The sequence below is a fragment of the Hippoglossus hippoglossus genome, chromosome 16, assembly GCF_009819705.1.
Source record: "Hippoglossus hippoglossus isolate fHipHip1 chromosome 16, fHipHip1.pri, whole genome shotgun sequence".
In the NCBI taxonomy this organism is placed as follows: Eukaryota; Metazoa; Chordata; class Actinopteri; order Pleuronectiformes; family Pleuronectidae; genus Hippoglossus; species Hippoglossus hippoglossus.
Window position 1 is genome coordinate 17,712,893 of NC_047166.1, and position 20,896 is coordinate 17,733,788.

At 40.0% G+C, this 20,896-nt stretch overlaps 2 protein-coding genes across 2 annotated transcripts; one reads left to right on the top strand and one right to left on the bottom strand.

Moving 5' to 3' along the window:
* Positions 1–1,382: 1,382 nt before the first annotated feature.
* Positions 1,383–11,735, top strand: azi2 (5-azacytidine induced 2). Its single transcript, XM_034611646.1, has 8 exons — positions 1,383–1,589; positions 3,245–3,498; positions 4,068–4,184; positions 4,476–4,575; positions 5,467–5,600; positions 6,230–6,294; positions 7,436–7,560; positions 9,408–11,735. The coding sequence occupies exons 2-8, from the start codon at positions 3,280–3,282 to the stop codon at positions 9,836–9,838; spliced, it is 1,191 nt and encodes a 396-aa protein (XP_034467537.1). The 5' UTR covers positions 1,383–1,589; positions 3,245–3,279; the 3' UTR covers positions 9,839–11,735.
* A 921-nt stretch (positions 11,736–12,656) lies between these two features.
* On the bottom strand, positions 12,657–19,471 carry cmc1 (C-x(9)-C motif containing 1). The gene is made up of 4 exons (XM_034611937.1): positions 19,331–19,471; positions 18,893–18,985; positions 13,534–13,624; positions 12,657–13,295 (listed from the first exon to the last, which is right to left on the bottom strand). The coding sequence occupies exons 1-4, from the start codon at positions 19,347–19,349 to the stop codon at positions 13,175–13,177; spliced, it is 324 nt and encodes a 107-aa protein (XP_034467828.1). The 5' UTR covers positions 19,350–19,471; the 3' UTR covers positions 12,657–13,174.
* Positions 19,472–20,896: the final 1,425 nt, after the last annotated feature.

Below are 20,896 nucleotides of genomic sequence, written 5' to 3' on the forward strand. Positions count from 1 at the left end.
TGTTCAGATGATATCACTTCAACTTAAAACTAACGGGAATAGTACTCAGTAGATCCATACCTCACACGAGAACAAATCAGGCTGCACTGAATTTCACACACTGATAGATATTAGTCCTAAAAAAAGCCTGATGGTTTTAATCCAGATCAATGAATCATTCCCCAGTAAATCAGTGAAAATGTAAAATATATATACATATCGCTATTTTAAAGACATTGAAAACAAATCGTAATCTTAAAGTTCTTCCCTGACCGAAGTTTCCTGGAAATCATTCTAGTAGTTTTTGTGTAATGCTGCTAACTACCAGACACCAACCAAATGCCCATGACAACATAACCTCCCAGAGGTGATTACAATCTGAGAAAAAGTCCCAAATGCTGAAAGGGACACATCTTGGTGCACTTTCTGTTGGAATTTCCAATGACGTGCAGATCTGGAGTATCACTTCTCAGTTTTTAAGAGTTGCAGGTTTATGATTTCTGATCACATATATCATCATCAGAATCTAATATTTGTCAGTTACCTCTTTTAATACCTCAGGAAGAAGGTGTGTCACGCTCCACATTCAGCAGCAGGAGCAGTCAGGACAGGTTGTTGGGCATCAGAGGATCTGTCTCTAAAAACAACTAACACTTGTTGTACTAACTCTTGCTGTAAACCCAAAGAGAATAAGACATCACAATGTAGAACTGGACAGTGTTTACAAAAGTAGATTTATTTCAATTAAAATACATTAAATTAGAGACAAAAAATAAGTGATGAATTCCAATACCATTGTCAAAAAAAAAAATAACAATGATAACATTTAGTGACATTTAGTTTAGCTTTTCTGCTAAAGGTAATTAGCTAGCTTGGTTAGCTAGTGTTAGCTAGCTAAGTAGATAGTATAAAATAAAACAAAAACCCATCAAATGTCCCAGGTCAACATAAAAAGGGCAAAAAAACTGAGTTCAGTCATTGAAATAATCATTTCAATTTAATGTTCTGTCGATGAGAAATAGATTAAAAGATGTATTTGGGTGTGTCTGACTGTGGAATGACAATTTAGCAAGTTAGCAAACATGGGCTAAGTCTGAAATAGCCATTAGCAGTACAGTAACAATGGGAAACTTTAATCAGGATGTTGGGGTGTTTTTATTTCTTCTACTTTATCTCATTTGAATTGTGTCTGTACTTACATGTCTTCTTGATGTTTTGCTTACCTAGCTTGTGTGAAGTTAGAATAGTTTTCTTCTGCACGTTTATAAGAGCTAACTATGTTGTTGTTTTTTCAGTTGTTTTAATCCAACCTAACGTCCTCTCCAGTAGATTGTTGAACTAAATCTAATGAATTGACATGTTTCCCTCAACATCCACAGTCCAGTTCACCACCAAGCTCCCACACTTCCTTCGCGTGCTCGTATTTTATTTTGAAAGGGTCTTCAGCAGCCGAGTGACTCCCGGAAGTTTTTGTTTCCTCACCTGTCAGTTCTGACAGTGTCCAGCCTCGTCTCTTTGTTTGTTTACGGGAAACAGGTCTCCTCTTGTCAACAATCAATGAAAATCCCGCGTGGTCAACCGGCACCTTACTGAGGACAGCGTCTATCACGGTTAGTGCGAGTCCCGAGGCGAAAGCAACCGACTGCTTCTGCTTCAGCTAGCCACAAATAGCCAGGAGACGCTAGCTAGGAGCTGCTAGCTAACTGTTATCATCATAACAGATCGATCGCTTTGATCGCTGTGACGTCAGGTATCGACTTCACGCTGGTTTAGATCATTGCCTGGTGGGTTTGTTTTTTGCTTTTATTCTGTAGCTTATTTTATAACCGTCTCTCGTTGTGTTTTGTCGGCTGTCAACACAGCTCGTGGGAGCTAACAGCACAACGTTATAGCATCGTATGCAAACGAGACTGGCTGATTGTTGACATGTCATCGCTTCTCTGTGGTTGTAACTGAACACGATCTCTCGATTGATGTCGTTGTTAGCCGGTTAGCCTTTAGCTCTCCTGCTGTATCCAGTTAAATCTAACAACATGGCGTTGCTCTGCGTGTCTTGTGTTTGCACTCAGCATCACTTTCGTTTTGAGGGCACTTGCTGGAGTCACTGTCTGAAGTCCCCCTCACGAGTCAGCCATGTTTATATTGGTTTCTGTTCATGGTACGGATCCAGCAGCCCTGTCAATGTGTCCTGCTGAGGCTTAACTCCAGTAACAGCTTCGGCCTTTAGTGTGAACAACTTGGCTCCTCGGTGTTTGCTGCATCACTGCCAGCTGACATCACCACCATGTAGCATTAGCTGCTCTGAGGTAACAGGTAACATCTCTGTCAGTTAGATGGTCTGGACTGCTGGTATTCTTGCTGGTAGTTCAATTGCCCTATGTCACTTCCTGTAACAACAGGCCAGTGCGGGTACCTTAGCACAATCAAAGTTTACATTTGTTTTTAAACAGCAGCTGTATAGATCTCATATAGCCTCATACTAACATGACATAGTTCATAACTCCCTCCCTTTTACCAATATGTGATCTTCTTTGCAATAAAATGTAGAGGTTTGCTCACGTTTACACATGTTAAGGTTCTGTGGAATAGACCCTTTTAATAGGCCATAAAACTAAAGTTTGGTGGAGCTTGAGTAACTTTTGACCATTTATTGTAAGGCTGGTTTGATGATGGTGATGCTGAGCTCATCCACAACCTGTACGTCCTCTGACATCCTCTGTCTGTAACCCTCAGCGAGAGTGAGGGATCCCTGTCCCAGGACGGACAGAAGTGCAATAGATGCCACGAGTAGCAGAGCACATCCAAAAACCACATTTAAAACATTCATGAGAAAAAACAGTGTCTAACATGCGGGGCTGAATGAAACCCATCCCATTCACTGTGGTCATATCTACAGTCGACTGTAGACCTTTTCTAAAACGCCCCTGTTGGACAAACATCTGAGCAGCCAAAAATACAGTTACTTTTGGTACATTGCCATGTTTAAAAAAAGCATTTTTAAGCTTGGAGTGTTTTGTTTAAACATTTAATTCCTGATAGCTCTTGTCCAAATGTCTGCAGTGTACGGTTCCTGCAGCAATGGTTTGTGTGAAGAAATAGACAGTCATCTCACAACCTTTTGAAACTCAAGCATCAACTATGCAAAGTTATAATAAGCACAATCAACTAATGTTTCTTTTTAGTAAGCAGTCTTTGTTTTGTCTTTTCCATAAAAACAGAAAGGAAATTAATAATTTTGCTAATGAAACTCTTATGTAATCCCCAGGTCTTCTGTCTGCCGAAGCATCGGCCTGTGCAAGCATGGACCCTCTGGCAGTGGATGATGACATCTGTATTCTTAAACACGAAACAGCCTTCACCACCGCTGGCGAGAGCCCCGTGTCGGTGTGTGCTGGCGACGAATCTGTCGCTTCCCACTTCGCCCTGGTCACAGCCTATGAGGACATCAAGAAGAGGCTGAGAGACACAGAGCGAGAGAACACCCTGCTGAGGAAGAGGGTTAAACAGCTGGAGGATAAGGTATGGATGCAAAATGAGCTTGAATTAGTGATTGAGGGAGAGAGAAGGAAAAGATAGGAAGAAGAGAGAGATGGCATAAGGAGAGGGGTGGAAAAAGTTGGGGAAAACACTTGCCTGTGGTAGAGTGTGCACGCCAGCATCATCAACATTGTTGGCCTACAGTTAAAGCTATAAAACAAGGAGAAATAAATCTGCTCTGTCTAAAAACAGAGAGGAGGTCTGGAGAAGCTTGGTATTGCCAAACAATGTGTTGGAGCCCTACACACTGCAGGAGAAGGCTCCTGAGATTGGAGATAATAAAAAAAAACAGGATCCATTACAATGCAGAGAGAGCTATGAAAACAGGAACTGTCCAAATACAGATGGCGTGCTAAAGTGAAAATTCTGCACTACATGCTGGCATAAAAGCTTCTCTTAATCTCTATCAGTTTTAGTTTTATCCGCTGCAGCATCATCGAGCAAGGATGTGGTGGGAAGAAAGTAACTTCCTACCACAGACTTTTAAAAATATATGAAAATTGATTTCAGTTCTTCACTGCTCTTCTGTGTTTCCTCTATCGCCCCTGTAGCTCTTCAGGCCAGATGCGCCTCCATCAGAGGGTCCCCAGTACGTGAACAAGGCTTTCAGTGCTTACAGAGGTATCTATATAGAGAAGGAAGACCTGCAGCTGGAGCTTAACAAACTGGTGAGTCTAATGATCAACTTTAACCTTCCTCAAACTGACACTACAGCCTGACTCAGAGATTGTGTATATTGCAACCCTGGAAACAATGCAATTTGTTAAGTCTAAGGCAAATAAAGGGAGTGGGTCTTGTGACTTATTGTTCTTCCGTAATTCTAAACTGAACTAGAACCGTCAAGCATTTGATAACATTCCACAAATACAGCATGGGTGCACCGATCTTACTTGGAAGAGTTTCCTCCATTGCTGTGAATGCTGACTCCCCCATCACTCCCTCCTCTCTTTCTGTGTCAGAAAAAGGAGAAGAGCGAGAGTGACAGGTTGCTGACGGAGCAGCTGCAGGCCAAAGAGTTGGAACTGCTTCAGCTGAGGACAGAGATGGAGACCAGCCAAGGTGAGGTGGAGCACACCCGTCTGCTGTGTACTGTGTATAACAGCTGGGCAGAACTTAGTAAAACCCGTCTGCAAAAAATATGTTTACAAATTATTGCGCCACTAGAAATAATCCAGTTATATAATCCAGTAATATAACCCTAACTCTTAAAGGGGGCCATTACACAAGAGGCACTTTCATTTATGAAAAATGTAATACTTTTTTGCGACAATATTTTTCATATTTTTACTCAAGTAAAATTTAAATTAAGGACCTTTACTAGTAATGGAGTAGTTTTACTATCAGTAGGCATTGCTGCTTATGATTGCATAAAGGGTCAGAGTCGAATCGGTATTATTATTTAACTGTCACTTTAAAGTCACTATCATTGCTATCTCTATAAACAGTTGCAGCAAGTGAATACGCAGAATCTGAGGGAACCAGATTTTGGGGCCGGAAACCCTCTGGTTTCTGTTTCTAGTCCATCACATCTATTGGCTTTTCAATTTGTCTACGTTCATATGCAGATAGCTGTTGATGGAGATTAGCCAAAACATCATCTGGACCTAAAACACCTACAAAAAGAATCACTGTTTTTATGAGATAGAAGAAACTAGTCTGACTATAAACGACATACGGAAAATGGAAGAGTTGGCCCAGATATCCGATGTCCTCACGGAAAGCCCCAAAATATTAGGTGTTGCCCCCAGAGGCTAATTCGTCATCAGACAATAGCCAATGGGCTCAGAGATTGCTATTAATGAAACAATGATGGTAACTCTTCTGTACTAATAGGACGCATTCACACTCAAACATTTCAAGTTCAAATGTTCTACAAAAAAGAATTAGTTGAATCATTTCCTCACTTGCTAACAATGACTATTCACCCTCTTGTATTTTGTGTGTGGGCAGTGATGAAGAGCCTGAACAGCCCTCAGGACTACTGGCAGGTGGACCAGGTCAGCACCGAGCTGAAGATCCATAAACTGCAGGATGAGCTGGAGAGAGTGACACTGGAAAACAGCAGACTGGTGGGGAGAAGTGGGGTGAGTAAGCTGTAGAGCAAAGAGCCAGGATCAGGACAAAGAAGGGGACAGAGAGAAGGAGATCTGAAGAGGACAGTGTAAAAGAGGTAGCCTCGGAGAGCGTAACAAGAAGAGAGGTGTTAGGGCAGAGAGGGAGACAGAGTGACACAAGAAGTTCTGAGAAGAAGAAAAGAGGAAGGATGGCAACAAAACTGCAGGAAGGTTCATTGCTGAAGGGTGAAAGAAAAGAAAACACAAAAAGGAGTGTGGCTTGAAGGGGAACAGAGGAGTCTTAGGTTTTGTTCTAAGAAATAATAATGGAAACGTACTTACACTAAAATGGCGTTTGATGCAGTGCATATCTCTGCCAAGGCCCAACAGTCCGCTAAAGAAACCACATTTCAATACAGTACATCCAGATTTTTATTTGGATCAAATTGCATACACTCATAAATATCATTCCCCTAAATGTAAAAGATTTCTTTCACCCAGATCCATGAATTATTCTCTGAGAAATCAATGAAAATGTTGAAAAATACCCGATCTCACAATATTAGAGATGGAAATCAGTTGAGTAGGTTTTGTGTAATCCTGCCAACGATCAACCAAACCCTGACAAAAATGTTTCCCATAACTTCCCTCTGTTTTAGGAGGAACCCCAAGGCCTGAATGGACCAGACTTGGACATGACTTGTGACGCAAAGTGTAATGCAAGGTAATGTTTGTTTTGTGAATGTATTGGCTAGGAAAAAACACCATAATGGTCCTTTTGAAAAATTAGATGAAAAATATAAGCATCAACACGAGGAGCAAGTTTAAGATTAATGAGATTAATGTTTACTGCACTAAACAAGATGTGAATTCAGTTTCTCCTCTCTGCTCCTGTGTTCACTGTGGGGTGTTGTTGTCGTCTTTGGCCACTAGAGGAGGGTGCAGCTTAATACATTTGAACTCCTGTCTGCATAACAGCCTATGACACGCAGACGCAGCGGAGCCTTAGACATGATCAAGACCAGTTAAACCCCTTTAACCTGTGTCCATTAGAAATAGTTCAAATTTGCCCTCCAGTGTGTAGAAGCTCGACAGCAGATGAAATCACTCTCCTTACTGTCATTAGCACTGGCTTAGATTTCAGGAAGAAGCTTCTGCTCATGGTGCATTAAGGTTGTGTCTTCAAAAAGAGTTGTGTTTTTTTGTTAATGTTTCTGGCAGGTGGTTGAACTTAAGACTCCAAAGTGTTGATGAGATGTTTTGTTACTTGAGGTGTGGATAGGACAGTTTGCAGGTGTTGCTGGCCTCAGGAAAAAGCTGCCACGTTTGAATACAGCCCATGGCTCTGTGAGGTGGAGCATTTCTGTCCAAAATAGCGTTTTTAATTGGCGCTTCATATTTTAACATTTTTAATGTTGTAAACATGTGAACTTAACACTCAGGTGAATATGCTAAAAATCTGTGAAGCTCATCTGTGGCTTGTTGAGCACAGTTAGCAACTGTGTTAAATACAGAAACAAAGCATCTTGCAAAGTCTTTTAATAAGCCCCTCCAGGATTTTTTGGTAATTTGGTAAATAGATCAGGCTTCTATAATTATACATCCTGCTACTTTGGACCAAAATGATGTCTTACGTGACAGTTTTACGTCTTGCAATCGCAACAAACAGGTGAAATTGAGCATCGCTTTAGTTTAATGACTGAACTAATGGTAACTATGAGCTACATCATGCCAAACTATGCTTCTCATCCTCTGCTGAACGCGATCCAGTCCGACAGATGGACGCTTCTAACAACACAGGCTGTGTAGGAAAGCGGAAATGCTGTAAATATAATGTTTAAATCAAATAATGTGTTGATCCGCAGTGAGAGGGGCATGCAGCAGATGTGCCAGGATATGCACTGTGAGGTCACTCGTCTCCGCTCGGAGCTGAAGCACCAAGCAGGCCTGATCAGGAAACTCAGGCCGTTGATCGGCGAGACAAGACAAGGTAAGGGTTTATACAGAGACTATACAGAGACTTAATTTCTGTGTATGTGGTAACCTGCCTTTTCACACCTCCTCAGCACGGGGAGCATCTGTATCCCCTATATCCCCCTATAGTAATTTTTCACAGGTTAACACTCACATACAGCGAGGGAGAATCTTTAAATGTCTGATTTCTTCCAGATTATGTTAATTAAAGTAATCATACTTTTATCTTTAAAACACAGCTAACTATTTTCTTTTGTTTAAATAATTTTCCCTTTTAAATATCTGTCCCATTTTCTCATATATTTTCTCATGTATATATTCCTGTTTAAAACCATATTTTTTCTTTTAAAGCTTGCTTATAATTTCACTTTTAAGGCCACATGTAGCCACAATAAAAGTGCTGATATTGTAGGAGCATTAGTTCATATGTGGCCCGTGTATGTCACTGCTGTAACGCTGCAGACAATTGTTTTATTATAATTTCTAAGGGGTGTGGTTTGTTTGCTGGGATATAGAAAATAGACTGGAGTGGGGCTATGATATTTTCTTTTGACCGTCACGTTTTGCTTTTATGTTTAAGTTTTATTAAAAGCCACAAATCTTGGACAATTTTTTTTCCTTTTTTGGAAATGTTCTGTTACAATACTTGTAACAGATATGTTAATTATTTTTTTTAATCTGAGTGTGAGGTAGTGTCAGATTTATGGATTTAAGCCTTGCGTCTCTACACATGAGCTAATGTGGCTAACTTACTATACTGCTTCTCCTCACTTACGGGAAGGCTTTTTATAAAAAAGTACGTTCTAACTGAGAAGATTTCTCCCCCTGCTGCTCCTTGTTATAATTTGTATAAGGGTGTGATGAGACTGCAGATATTATCTTAGCACTCAAACACTTTGATAAAGGATGTCGTGAAATGGTCTGTCCTACCTCGCCCCCTCCCTCTGTGCTGATGTATTCTACCCTGGAACAGATTACCTCTGTCGTCGATTCCCTCCGAGTGTCAGAGGAGGAGACCAGGAGGTGAAAATTAGAACGAAATATGGCAAGAAAATAAATCTTGGACTATTTATTCCACTGAATAAGAGGGTAATCCTGTAACTTTGATGAAACCGATGGAGAGAGAAATAAGGGAAGCAGGAGTGACAAGGAGAGGGAGACGAGGGGGAACTGTGTATTTATTCAGTCATATTGTGCATCTGTATTCTTCTAATGTTCCTCCTTTGGAATCACTTTTATTCAAATGCTAGACTCAAGAGGCGCTCTCATGGAAGAGTAACATGGATGGATGGAAAAAAGCTACTGTTTTAAACCGAGATTGAGATTGTTGGGCCTATTATCTTGTCTGGAGTCAAAAGGCTTTGAGCGCACTTTAGATTTTGTTCTCTACAGCTACCTAAACTTAATTCACCTGTAAACAGTAAGTGGTAAAATATAGGGCAAAAGGTTTTTCTGTTTTTAATAAAATTGCAGAAGTTCAAGTCAAGTGAATAATTATAATTAGTACAAAGGCAGTAAAAGTCAAAGTAAAGAAAAAGTTTTTTTGCAACCAAAAATGTATAAATTAAAAACTATAATGGCACTTAGTAGAGCACATGTCTCCACTAAGGCCCAACAGTCCCTGTAAATTCCATCAAGCTGCACATTTATTCTTAAAATAAGATGAAAATGTTACCAGTGATGCTGCAGCTTCCTTTCATGAAATTATCCAAATCATCCCATTCACTTTGTGATCAGGTTCTCAGCAGACTAATATTTGTTGCCACTGTTCATTCAACCATATCTGACATTTTATTGCCTTTCTCTCTCATTTCTTCCTCCTTCTACTCTTCACTATGTCTCTTTCCTTCTGTTCCTCTCCAGCTGGCTCAACAGTTCCAGTCCAGTGTCTGGATGATGTGGAAAAAAACAACCACCCAGTCGCTCGAGTGTCAGTGCCTCGTCCCCCTAGTGCCCCCCCACTCCCCTCGTGCTCTGGACGCCCCTGCCTCCCTGTTGGTGGCCCGTTGGGCACCCTGCTGCCAGACAGCCTGAAGGAGGACTGCTGGTACAACGGGCCCTGGCCCTCCCAGAGCTGCTCGGGAGAGGCTCTGGTTGGGAGCTCGGCTGTCCTTCCCCCACCTCCCTTGAACCAAGCTTCCCTAGATGAGAGCTCTAGGTCCTTCCCCAGTCCCCCCAAGCCCAGTGACGCCGTATTCTGGGAGGGACACACTGCTGCATCCAACTCCTCATCCTTAATGGGAAACTGCAGTCCCAGGAGCCCTCCTAACACTGAGTGGACCAAGCCCTATTGAGAGGGACTTTGATGGGATAATAGGTGATTATTAAATAGTTTGTAACTGGATGGATAATTGATGAATGGATGAATGAATGGACTCTGCAACCCTGCCACATAGCTACCACCTAACCTGCCTTAAGTTAATTAGACCACTCCTCTGGGCTGAGCTGGACCGGACCTACCAGTTGTGGGAACTAACTGAAGCCAGAGGAAGCCTTCTCGAGGTCAAGACTATGTAAACGTATTGATTTCCGTGCGCACTGCATCGGTGAGCATATCTGACCGTGCAGAGGGAGAGTCGAGGACAGACCCTCGGTAGAATCAATAGTTTTTTCTGTGAGTATAGTGTCCTTGTATGCACATGCATAAGTGTGCGCAAGCATGCATACAAGCAATTGAACTTCTGTGTGTCTATGTACGCACATCAAACAGAGCGTGCCTGTGTGTGCAGATCAGTGCGCGGGCTCTCTCGCCCGCCTGTTATCTGTATCCTGTCATAATGAACCCAATAGGGCTTAAAGGGCCTCGTTCTCCATTCACAGTGGCCAGTGATCACCGGGGGCCACAGCTGGACACATAGTAGTACAATTTGTAAAACTGTATTTACTCAAATGCAGGTCTTTTTACATTTGGTCGCTGTAAAGTAAACAAGGTACCTAGTCCCATGTATGTGTCATGGTCATGTGGAGAAAACGTTGAGGTCTGAGGACTTGGTTTGTTTGTGTCTGTGCTGTGCTGGAGACAGACAAACACCTACCTGTTGGATAATCACAGATTTTTGATCCAAATTTTAACTGCTACCAAAAAAACTCTTTTTCTCAATCATTATTTTCATATCAGTCCTTATAGATCATTATCGAAGTAGGCTGTCAGTCGACCCGTGCTTACCAAATCATATTATCATAGTATTGAGATTTTTGAGAAGATTGCATAATGAGTAGCAAATGATACTTAAATAAAGATGACTTGCTTTCTGAAGTTAAACACTCTATCTGCACTGGCACAAGAAAAAGGTTTAACTATTTCCACGGCAATTTCACATGTAACACGAGCCTCTGTAAAGCTGCCTGTTATCACATACTCAATCTTCTCATAACTACTATCAAACAATATTTGTGACGTTTCATCTAAAGTGTAAAGGGACGTGTATATGTAAGGCTGTGTATTGTGGGGTGTGTTTTCTGTGGGACTTTTATTTTGAAGGACTCATGGAATAGAATCCATACACTCTGCTGTATTTTGGAAACCTGATTATGTTTGGAGATTTTTGAACAATAGGAAATGTATCTAAACTCTGTACCATGCTGATGTTGAACTATTTGACACATTTGTTTTGCAGTACAAGGTAAGTTGTTGTGTTAAGATGGTCATTTCTCTTTTGTTACTTTTTTTGATGAGTGTACTAAAAGAAAACGCATTGTGAGTAGAATACAAGATAAGCAGAAGGAAGATGGAGCATATCTGTATAAATCTAAACCACTCTGCCAAACGCAGTGTTGCACTCCAGACCATAGGTTTTAGTTTGTTTATTTGTTTTCTACCCAACTCCCAAGACATCTGATCTGTGTGAGGTGTTTGCAATGGTGGCAGGACAATGAGCGCATGAGCCTGAAGAAACGTGAGCCGCTTCTTGACAAATAGGTGCACAAAGGGCCCGGAGGTCACTGGATAAGGTTTCGTTTTTTCCCCCATCTTCTTCATTCTGTTTCATGATAACTGTGGTCTTTTTGTTTCTAATTTTTACAAAATGTTATTTTACAGCAGTAGTTTCATACTTCTGTAAACGATTTGCAAACCAAAATGCAATGTACAGTAGATACGGATTATATTTTAGATTTACTGCACTTCAGACTGTTTGTAAATATGATCGATTAAACAAAATGAAAAAGGAAGTGACCGTGTGAGGCTGCTCTGTGTCTCCATTCATATTTTTAGCTATGACCGCCTGTGGTTCAATTTAATAAACTGTAGGCTTTGGCATTTCTAGCTACTTTACAGTTGAAACCAGCAATAACGTTCTTTCTCTGACTTCCTGTCTACATCAACATTTTCAGACATTTACTTCACACCTTGTATCACAGTATCAATTCCTACTGTCTTATCTAAAGACCTCTGTACTACTGCTGCTGAAACAACCTGTGAATTTAATACCTTATGGGTTTTAACTGTTTAACACAAGCAATTTGAAAAAATATTTTTTTTTGTCAATCTATTAGGCTTTCTCATCACCTTAAAATCTAAATTTCAAAGAAGAAATCTACCTTGAAAAGAGAAATGTCTACTTATATTTTCACATATTATTTCAAGTAAGGCTACTGCACTGCCTTGTTTAAAATAACAAGAGCTTCAATGGATTTCAACTGCTGTCACCAAAAAGAGAATAATAGAAAGACAACCTATTGCTGTGTATTACAGTGATATCCCATTACAGACACTCCGTGCAATCTTATGCTCTTTGGAATAACATAGGTACAACACAGCAGATATAAGAGACCTCACATAAAAGTACAATAAGACCCAATAAGGCAAAGGGATTATGATGGTCAAAGAACATGAACCAAATTTGATTTTAATCCTCATTCATTAAAAGACATTTTTAAATAAAGTGATCTGATCCTTGAAAATCCTTATTAATTTAAATTAATTAGTTAATTTAGCTCTAGACTGTTCCTTCAGTTTATAATCTGTATTAAAGAAACCTGAATAGGTGCTTCTACCGGTGACATTTTTAAACAAAGTTACATGTTAATTAACTCATCAGAAAGTATTTCATATTTATACTATGTTACAGAAGATGGTCAAACTTTATCTGAAATAAAATGGATGATTCATAGTTTCATTTCACAAACACTTTACTGCCACAGAATATTTACAATGTTGCAATTTACAGTTTTCTTCCCGGCTTTCTTTAGGTATTTCTCTTTAAGAAACACAGTACATGTCTGAACTTGTGTCTTCTTTTCAGGATGTTGAAATTACATACTACACTCCTCATTACCACTTGGTAGTAATTGCAAAAAACAGCAAATTTTTAGCATCAATCTATTGACAACTGCATCCACGCCTCCAAAGCCAAAGTGCTGCAGTGTCATCAATCACTAAGATCATTGGTAAATGTAATGTAAAGCTGCAGATTCAGTCATGTGAAGCAGATCATTCTACAAGTTGCAGCCATCTGTGGAAAACATTTTGCAAATATACAGAAAATAACAAATAGTTATTGATTATGTAGCAGTCGCACAACAGCTTCAGTTACAGATCCCATGTGTGTTTTTAACAGAAATAAGGCCTGTCAGATGACCGTGTATCCTCGGTACGGAGGAGGGAAGTTGTTTGGGTGTCACGTTGTTCATTACATGCTCGTTGGGAGTTTTTGTTTCCTGTTCTTCATAGGGATCCCCGTCCTTATAAACTCCAGTTTCTCTCGGATGTACTCCTGCTTACACTCCTCGAAAAACACAGGGTCCCTGTAGCTGGTGGAAGACAGACGTAACAGAAGTTATTTTAAAGACTGAATGTGGCCTGGTCTGATTATCACGATGACGGTGATGACGTGATTTTGAGACGACTGAGACTTCATGGGCAAAGGTTTAGTGTGTCAGCAAGGGTGAGAGAGACTGGGTAAGCCTTAGCACAAGGTGTTTGTGGGATCACACTTGGGGAGTCACTTAAGTGTGCAAGTGATGCAGAGCAAAACAGCAAAATACTCACTGTTGTGTCAGACATTCCTTCAGCGCTGAATTCTCCTCTCGGCACTTAAACACCATGAAGAAACCAGATTCTTTACAGCATTTTCCGAAGGCTGGAGGGACAAAACCGAGGGATGGAGGAGAAATTAGCAACAAAAAAAACAAAAAAAGTGTGTGTGTGTGCAGGCGTGTGTGTGTGGTGTTCAACATGAACAATAGCACACCAAAATGCACAGAATATTTGCACTCCACCACAAGAAGGAACCTGGTTATGGGTCACGTTGCCAAGCCTCTTATCAACCTGAAACCCATGTTTCCTCCTTCACTGATGGGTACTGGCCACAAAGTGCATGTATCTGTGGTCGGCCTGTTTCCACACTGGCTCTTTAACAGTCAGCCCACCACCCGCAAATATAAACACGCCTCATCCACCCCCCAATAATTAAATATAGGTTGTGCTTCGCGGATCACAGCACCCAATGAGGCCTGGGGTTAGTAAGGGGTCTTAACAATAACTAAGCCAGAAAAAGGAGTGTTTCCAGAAATCTCAGGCCCCACATATTATTAGAGTGTAGTAGATGCGGAAAAGCTGGCAGACAAACGATTTCATGAAGTTGTGACTTTAAGACACTGGACAAATTCTGCATATGACTGTCAATTTATATCAGGTATATAGGTACAAAATGGCTGGTTAAAAATAACACATACAAATCACCTAAGAGAGTACGTCTTTAAATCCAATTTAACTAATATTGAATCTTCGCTGCAGGTCAGGCAATGTGTCTGTGTTTTCGGTCCAGGGACATTTTGGCTTATTTCTATTAACAGCGATCTGCAAACGAATGTAGATAAATAAAAAGCAGATGCATTTCATCAACGTGCTTCTTTTGCTCTCGCACATGTTTATGTGCGGCCGACCAAAGCCTGCTCCAACGTGATCGGTCAAACTAGAAACAGAAATCAGAACGCTTTTTAAGCCTCAAAATATTGTCCCTTGCCTACTTCTGCATATTCACATTCAGAATCTGTTCATAGAGATTACAGCTCAGGCCCCTCCAGTGCATCTCAGTCACTGTCCTGTATACAGGCTGCAGTCTAATACACATAAAATACAGATACAAACTAAAAGTCACTCTGTCGAGCTCATGCCTACTGTATGCCAAGGCCCAAGAGTCCCCTTAAATTCAACCAAATTACACACACCCATAGCTATCATTTAAATATGGCATTGGATTGGATTTTCATCAAAATCCACGAAATTAGTCCCTAGGAAAACAAAACCTTACACAAAACACCTAATCTTGCAATGTTAAAGAGTGAGAAAAAATTCCTGATCTGGACCAAAGTCTAATGAGTTTTTTACGGACGCATTCCACATCCTTCCAGCAAGTTTTGTGGCAATCTGTTGAGTTGTTTTTGTGTAATCTTGCTTACCATCAGACAAACAAACCAACCAATCAACAAACGCACAGGAGTGACAACATAACCTCTTTTGCAGAGGTAATTAAGTGAAAACCAAATATGGTGATTGTCACTTATAAAAATCAAAAGCTCCTCCTGAAAGGCTGCATCAGAGACACTGTGCTATGACTGGTGCTGTTTTCCATATTAAACCTATGAGGTCCTCATTGTAAACAAGGTGCTGAAGACTCTGAGTCTTCACCTTGTTAGCAAGCTCTTGCTCGAGTCTTTAATTAAAACCACTGCCCTCCCATGTCCCCTTTACTAAAACCTGACATCATAATTACCTACATCAGTGCCATCAGTATGGTTATCACACAGACACTTTCATCAGGATGCAGATGTGAAAAAAACAAAACAACAGCAAAACCAATTTAGAGAAGCACAACAGTGCGACTAATCTAATCAAAGAACGCCTCATCCCTGTCCCATGGTACTAATAGAGGCTGCAGTGGAGTTGCCTCTCTGAGCGCATCTACACCAAAGGCAAAAATATGAGACTGGCTTTATATCAGAATATATCACAATAGGCCCCTCTAAACACAAGTGTGATGGCACCTTCACTTCTAGGCTGTTTCGTGTGCCATTTTTAAAGATGGAGAAATGCAGTTTGGCAGTTGGAACAAAGCAGAAGCTGGGGGCCTGAGGTGTGAACCTCCAATACATAATTAGATATAACAGAATATATGACATTAATGTTGAGTGATTGTGTATTTCAGAAAAATTCAATCAATAATGAATTGATAATGAAACTGATGAAGCATTTTCTTTTGACTATTTTTTTAAGTTAGTGTTTTATTTGTTATTTTTTTCAGATTTTGAGTCTGGAGATCCAGAAACAGACTTAATGAACCCAATTTACAACCAGCTTCTACAAATCAAAGTCTTGCTTAAACAAGAGTCGGTGTCCGTGTGAAAAAGGCTACTAATTATATGTGTGGGTTGATCAAATAGTTTTTTTTGAAAGACGTGAAATGTGAGAATACTGACATGAATCATCAGCACAAAAAGAAGAATCACGTCAGGTAAATCCAAACTAAAAAGATGCGTATGTGTCATTCAACAACAAAGCCCTCAGTGTACAGCCGTGTGGGGACTACAGGCATATAAGCGCACAGAGAGAGAGAGAGAGAGAGAGAGAGATTTCTTTTTACTTTTCTTTGTAAGACACAATCATAGACACTGGGACACCAGTGTCGACACAAACATACAGGATGAGATGATAGAGGGCGGAGAACGGAGGTGTGAAAACGAGTGGGACGAGAAGCTAGTAAGGCGAGGGGAGTTTCCACTGCCCGCACAGCCACTGTATGTCCCACCGCCTCAGGCATGCATCTGCATCGCCCCTATGCAAGAGCATGACACACTGGCTTCTGATTTCTAGAAACCACATAACGCAGCCAGTGTCAAGGGCTGAGGTGTTGCTGAAGCAGACAGTGTGAGCAGAGCTACAGCCACCACTTCCATGCAGATCAAGCAGCAGCTGGTGTGCTGCCAATTGGCCTGCTCCTTGATTCGAAGAAAATAAGTGGGCTCGAGAGGCCAGTGTTCGCAGCGGCAGGAAACAGTCAAAGAACGAGTGAAAAGGTCAAGACAAAGGAACAAAAAGCCTGAAAGAAACTTAATGGGACAGATCAAATACACTTGTACAGGAAAAGACTGTGGATTGATCTACAAAATTATGAAAGTATTAAAAACATCAACCAAAAGTTTAAATTTGAGAAAGAATTAACATCAAAGGCCTCAATTATACATCTTCAGTGTCAGATAGGTAAGTTTTTTTGATTTAATGCTATAGACAGAATGTTTAGTTTAGTGATTAAAATAACATGATTATATGGATACATATCTTCTTTCTTTTTGTATGCATTAAATGGAGTTATGGAGTCGCACATTCTCAGACAAAAAGCATTGTGAATGGGCTTTTGTTATTATTTTTATTATTTATTTAATGCAGTCCAAACAAAGGTTGAACAATAACTCATATCGTCTTATAATCTGAAACACAGTTTGAATTATCCAGGCTCCTGAAATCTTCCTTATTTCTCTTGAGACCATAAAACTGAACCCAACTGGCAAGTGGCAGTATCCTGTGATGCTTAACTAATAACAACTGAATGTTATTAGTTAAAATCTCTAATCTCCAAAACAATAGTAAAAATCTGAATTGGGGACTAAATCAATAATCCTCTCATATCAAAATGACATGCTAACCCATTGCTCACTCACACTGAGGATAATAAGGCTTTGGTAGCACCATTTTTACACAATAATTAACAACAAATATTATTGTATAAAGATTTGCTTTTAAATTCTAGAAAACACAATGTCTGAATTTATTTTGGTGCAGGGTTTTATTTTCTAAGCAAGAAAAAGTAAAAGTGAGTAAATTGTCACATTATTATAGTTTACATTTGTCTTGAAATAAAGTCAGATCATCATCTTAGTTATAATTATGAATAAATAGTCTATTGTAAACAAAAATCATTGTATTGTGTCTGTCCAATTTGAACACAACAGGGAACTACACAACAAAGCCAGAGAGGCACCCGGACAATTTACAGCACGACAGGATTTTCATACGAGTGGAACTCAACTACGATGCCACAATCTGATGGGAAAGGGGACCCAACTATGTCATGGCAGGTGTATTGCTCAGGGCCCAGAGTAACTACAGTGTTGAGTGTGAAGCTCTTTAGATGATTCACAAGAAAGCTGAGACCTAAATGAAAAGCACGGACGGAGCGATGCATACCCTGTGTGTGCGCTGTACATAACTTTTGTACATCGCAATATTGCCATTTCATGATAAAGTCCTCAAGAATTTAATTTATACCGTATAATGAATGACTGGTTGATCTAAATAAGCTGTCGATTCTGACTCATAAGTTAGTACATCACTACACTGATGATATAATCTTCTTTGTGACTTCTACATGACGTACCTGATCATACAATATATGATGGGAAATACGTTTCTGATCCGAATAAGATTTGGATAGTCTGTTTATGTCTATTATTGAGAGAGAGAGCGAGAGCCCTGATTAACATTCACATTTTGAATACAGTATTTACTTTGTATAAAAGACACTCATTTTGAATTTTCAACAAGTATCTAGTGATGGAAACAATGCCTCACAAAAAAGATCTCAGAAGACTGATGATCGGGAAACGTTGATTGCAAAGTAATTTAGAGTTTACATACTCATGAGTGATACAAGGGAAACCATTTGAATTTCTGCACTCTGCTTAAAAGAGGGCATCCAGATAAGATGACTGTTTCAACAGTTTCAACTCAAAGTAAAAGTTGGAGCTTGTTGGCATTAATGTTTATGAGTCTAACAGGTAGATTCATTTAACTGTGCAACCCCCGTTTTTTCCTTCTGATCTCATACAAACCACCGTGCATGGGTGAATGGAGTATGGTGTCCATGACAGGACAAAAAACGTCACTGTGTGCCAGAGGTTTTTGCCTCTTGGCCTGGACAGCTCACCGTCATGGAGGAGAAAAAGAATGAATACGTTCATGAGGGTATGTAAGAGTAAATCTACTTTGCAGTGGATTGACCTCAAGAGAGTTGTTCATACCAGACATCCTCAGAAAAATACACTGATACAATGATGTCAGTCGCATGGGAAGCTATAGTTTAAAGTGCTGTTCTATTGTATTCTACAGTATACCAGAACCCTGAAACTGCAGCTAAATGAAATCCTGCCTACACTCATTTTATTAAAGATGTTACCAGCTCAAGTTTGAGCTAAGCCTGGCTGTGTTTTCATGAATGAGTTGAACTTATGAGATAGATGCTGTGTCAGCTTCGATCTCACACACACCTACACACCCACCTACACACCCACCCACACCCACCCACACACCCCCCCCCACACACACACACACACACACACACACACACACACACCTTCTACTTTCTCCACACAGAGCTCCTTGGCTTTCTCCCTCATCATCTTGGGGATCAGGACATCTGTCTCCACGTGCCTCAGGTGCATCTCCTCTGAGGAGGCAGAGAGAAAAGAAAAGAAAGACACATGTAAACAGTGAGAACCCACGAGCCCCAGTTCAAATCCTCATACACGTTCATTATTATGAGAAACACGAGTCATCTCTGTATTCATTACATCCAGAACAGCGTCAAGTCAACGTAAGGAGCACAGAGCTAGCCACTTTCATTTAAGCTAGCTAGCTAGCTACCTCTGCAGATAACACAGTAGTTGTTCTTAAATGCACGGAGCTGAGTGAAGCTGTACAACAAAGCACAGTTCAACAGTTACGTAAAGTACTTGGCTAACGTCATGTTGATAAAAGTACGTCCTGTATTTCAGACAGAAATGTACAATACCTGCGTTAACTGCCTCCATAACGATGATGTTTCTCAAAACATTACAACACAGGTCCAATGTGACCTCGCTCACGTCCGCTCAAACTACTTCCGCCGACGTAACTGGGCGGCATAAAAAACTACAAATCCCAGAGTCAGGTAACAGACTTTGTGTCTAATGCATCAGAGTTTACGGCTCTGTACGATAGATGGTATATAACATGCTCTGAACTGAGCACCTGCCTATTAAAGGCATGTAATGTCAATAATAATAATAATAATAATAATAATAATAATAATAATAATAATAATAATAATAATAATAGCAACCATTATAATAATAGCAACAATTATAATAATGATACTCTTCATCATACTTGCTATTATTATTTACTTTCAATGAAAAGTAACAACCAAATATGTTCATTCATGTATAGATATTGACAACAGTATAGTCCACACTCCGCCACCTAAGGTAAAAGGATTATTTTGCGATCACACGTTCACAAGTGGTTACTGCTATTTCCTCACAGTTAACTGTGACAGCTGCATGCAAGATAATTCAATAGTCCTGTAAGAAATTCTCCTTTCGTAAAACTTATTTAATTTGCTATTTTGTTGAAACTTTCAAAGAACAGCCAGTTCAACTCTGTTTACAGATTTTTATGTTATATTATATGATGTTGTTAATAAGGACAGCACTATCTAGTAAGATGTTCTACTCTTCACTCTTTTACCTTGTTTTTGGTTGTTTTGTTGTTTTACTTTATTTATATATTTGTCAAGAATAATTGCAGATCAAATAAGTATGTCCAGCTATTATACTTATGAACTGCAATAAAAGTAATTTGATAATGAGCTTTAATTAGCCTGATATATGTGTATATGCCACAGTGTAAATAAATGCACTAGAAGTACTGGTGAGTGTAACATTTACCTGATTAAATGTCCCATGTTATTTGACGTTAGATTCCCAAGTTAAGCAAGCTGAAGGTTGAAAACGGTAGTCTCTGTATGTAGCATCGTGAACAATATAATATACACATTATAGGAAACAATAATAATGAAATGCAAGATTTACTGTTTCCCCCTTTTTCTAAATATGCATATGGTTCCACAAATCTCCTGTCCGAAATAACAGAAACAATGAAATAAGAAACAATGAAATAAGTACTTCTCAAAGTACATCAACACTAAATCACAGTGAATCTGAACCTGCATCCAGACTGCATTTTGAGCACAATAAGCCTGACCACAGTCTGCTATGTCGCACACCGACTGTCGGGTTCCCATGCATAGACGTCCCACCTGTTAACAGTCAAATCAAAGTGAAAGGCAACCACGCACAGACCCACACACATCTTGAAGTAAAACATAATAAACACTCATGTAGTTTCACAAAAAGAAAATACAGGCAGAATCGCCCCACCTCCACATTAAAACCACACACACAAACATGAGCCTTTACACCCACACCCACCACCACCAGATAGTGACATTGTCCATCTGAAGTTCTCACAGATCTCTGACTACACCGCTAAAGCTGCAACTTCCCTCTGAGGAGGAGACATATTTTTTTCATCTACA

What these genes read in the sequence shown, in the direction of transcription:
- azi2 (XM_034611646.1), top strand. Translation starts at nt 3,280, where the DNA reads ATGGACCCTCTGGCAGTGGATGATGACATCTGTATTCTTAAACACGAA. An exon ending in TTAAACAGCTGGAGGATAAG is followed by an intron (nt 3,499 to 4,067) that starts GTATGGATGCAA and finishes TCGCCCCTGTAG; the next exon opens with CTCTTCAGGCCAGATGCGCC. An exon ending in GATCGGCGAGACAAGACAAG is followed by an intron (nt 7,561 to 9,407) that starts GTAAGGGTTTAT and finishes GTTCCTCTCCAG; the next exon opens with CTGGCTCAACAGTTCCAGTC.
- cmc1 (XM_034611937.1), bottom strand. An exon ending in CTGTGTGGAGAAAGTAGAAG is followed by an intron (nt 13,625 to 18,892) that starts GTGTGTGTGTGT and finishes TTGTCCCTCCAG; the next exon opens with CCTTCGGAAAATGCTGTAAA. An exon ending in AAGGAATGTCTGACACAACA is followed by an intron (nt 13,296 to 13,533) that starts GTGAGTATTTTG and finishes GTCTTCCACCAG; the next exon opens with CTACAGGGACCCTGTGTTTT.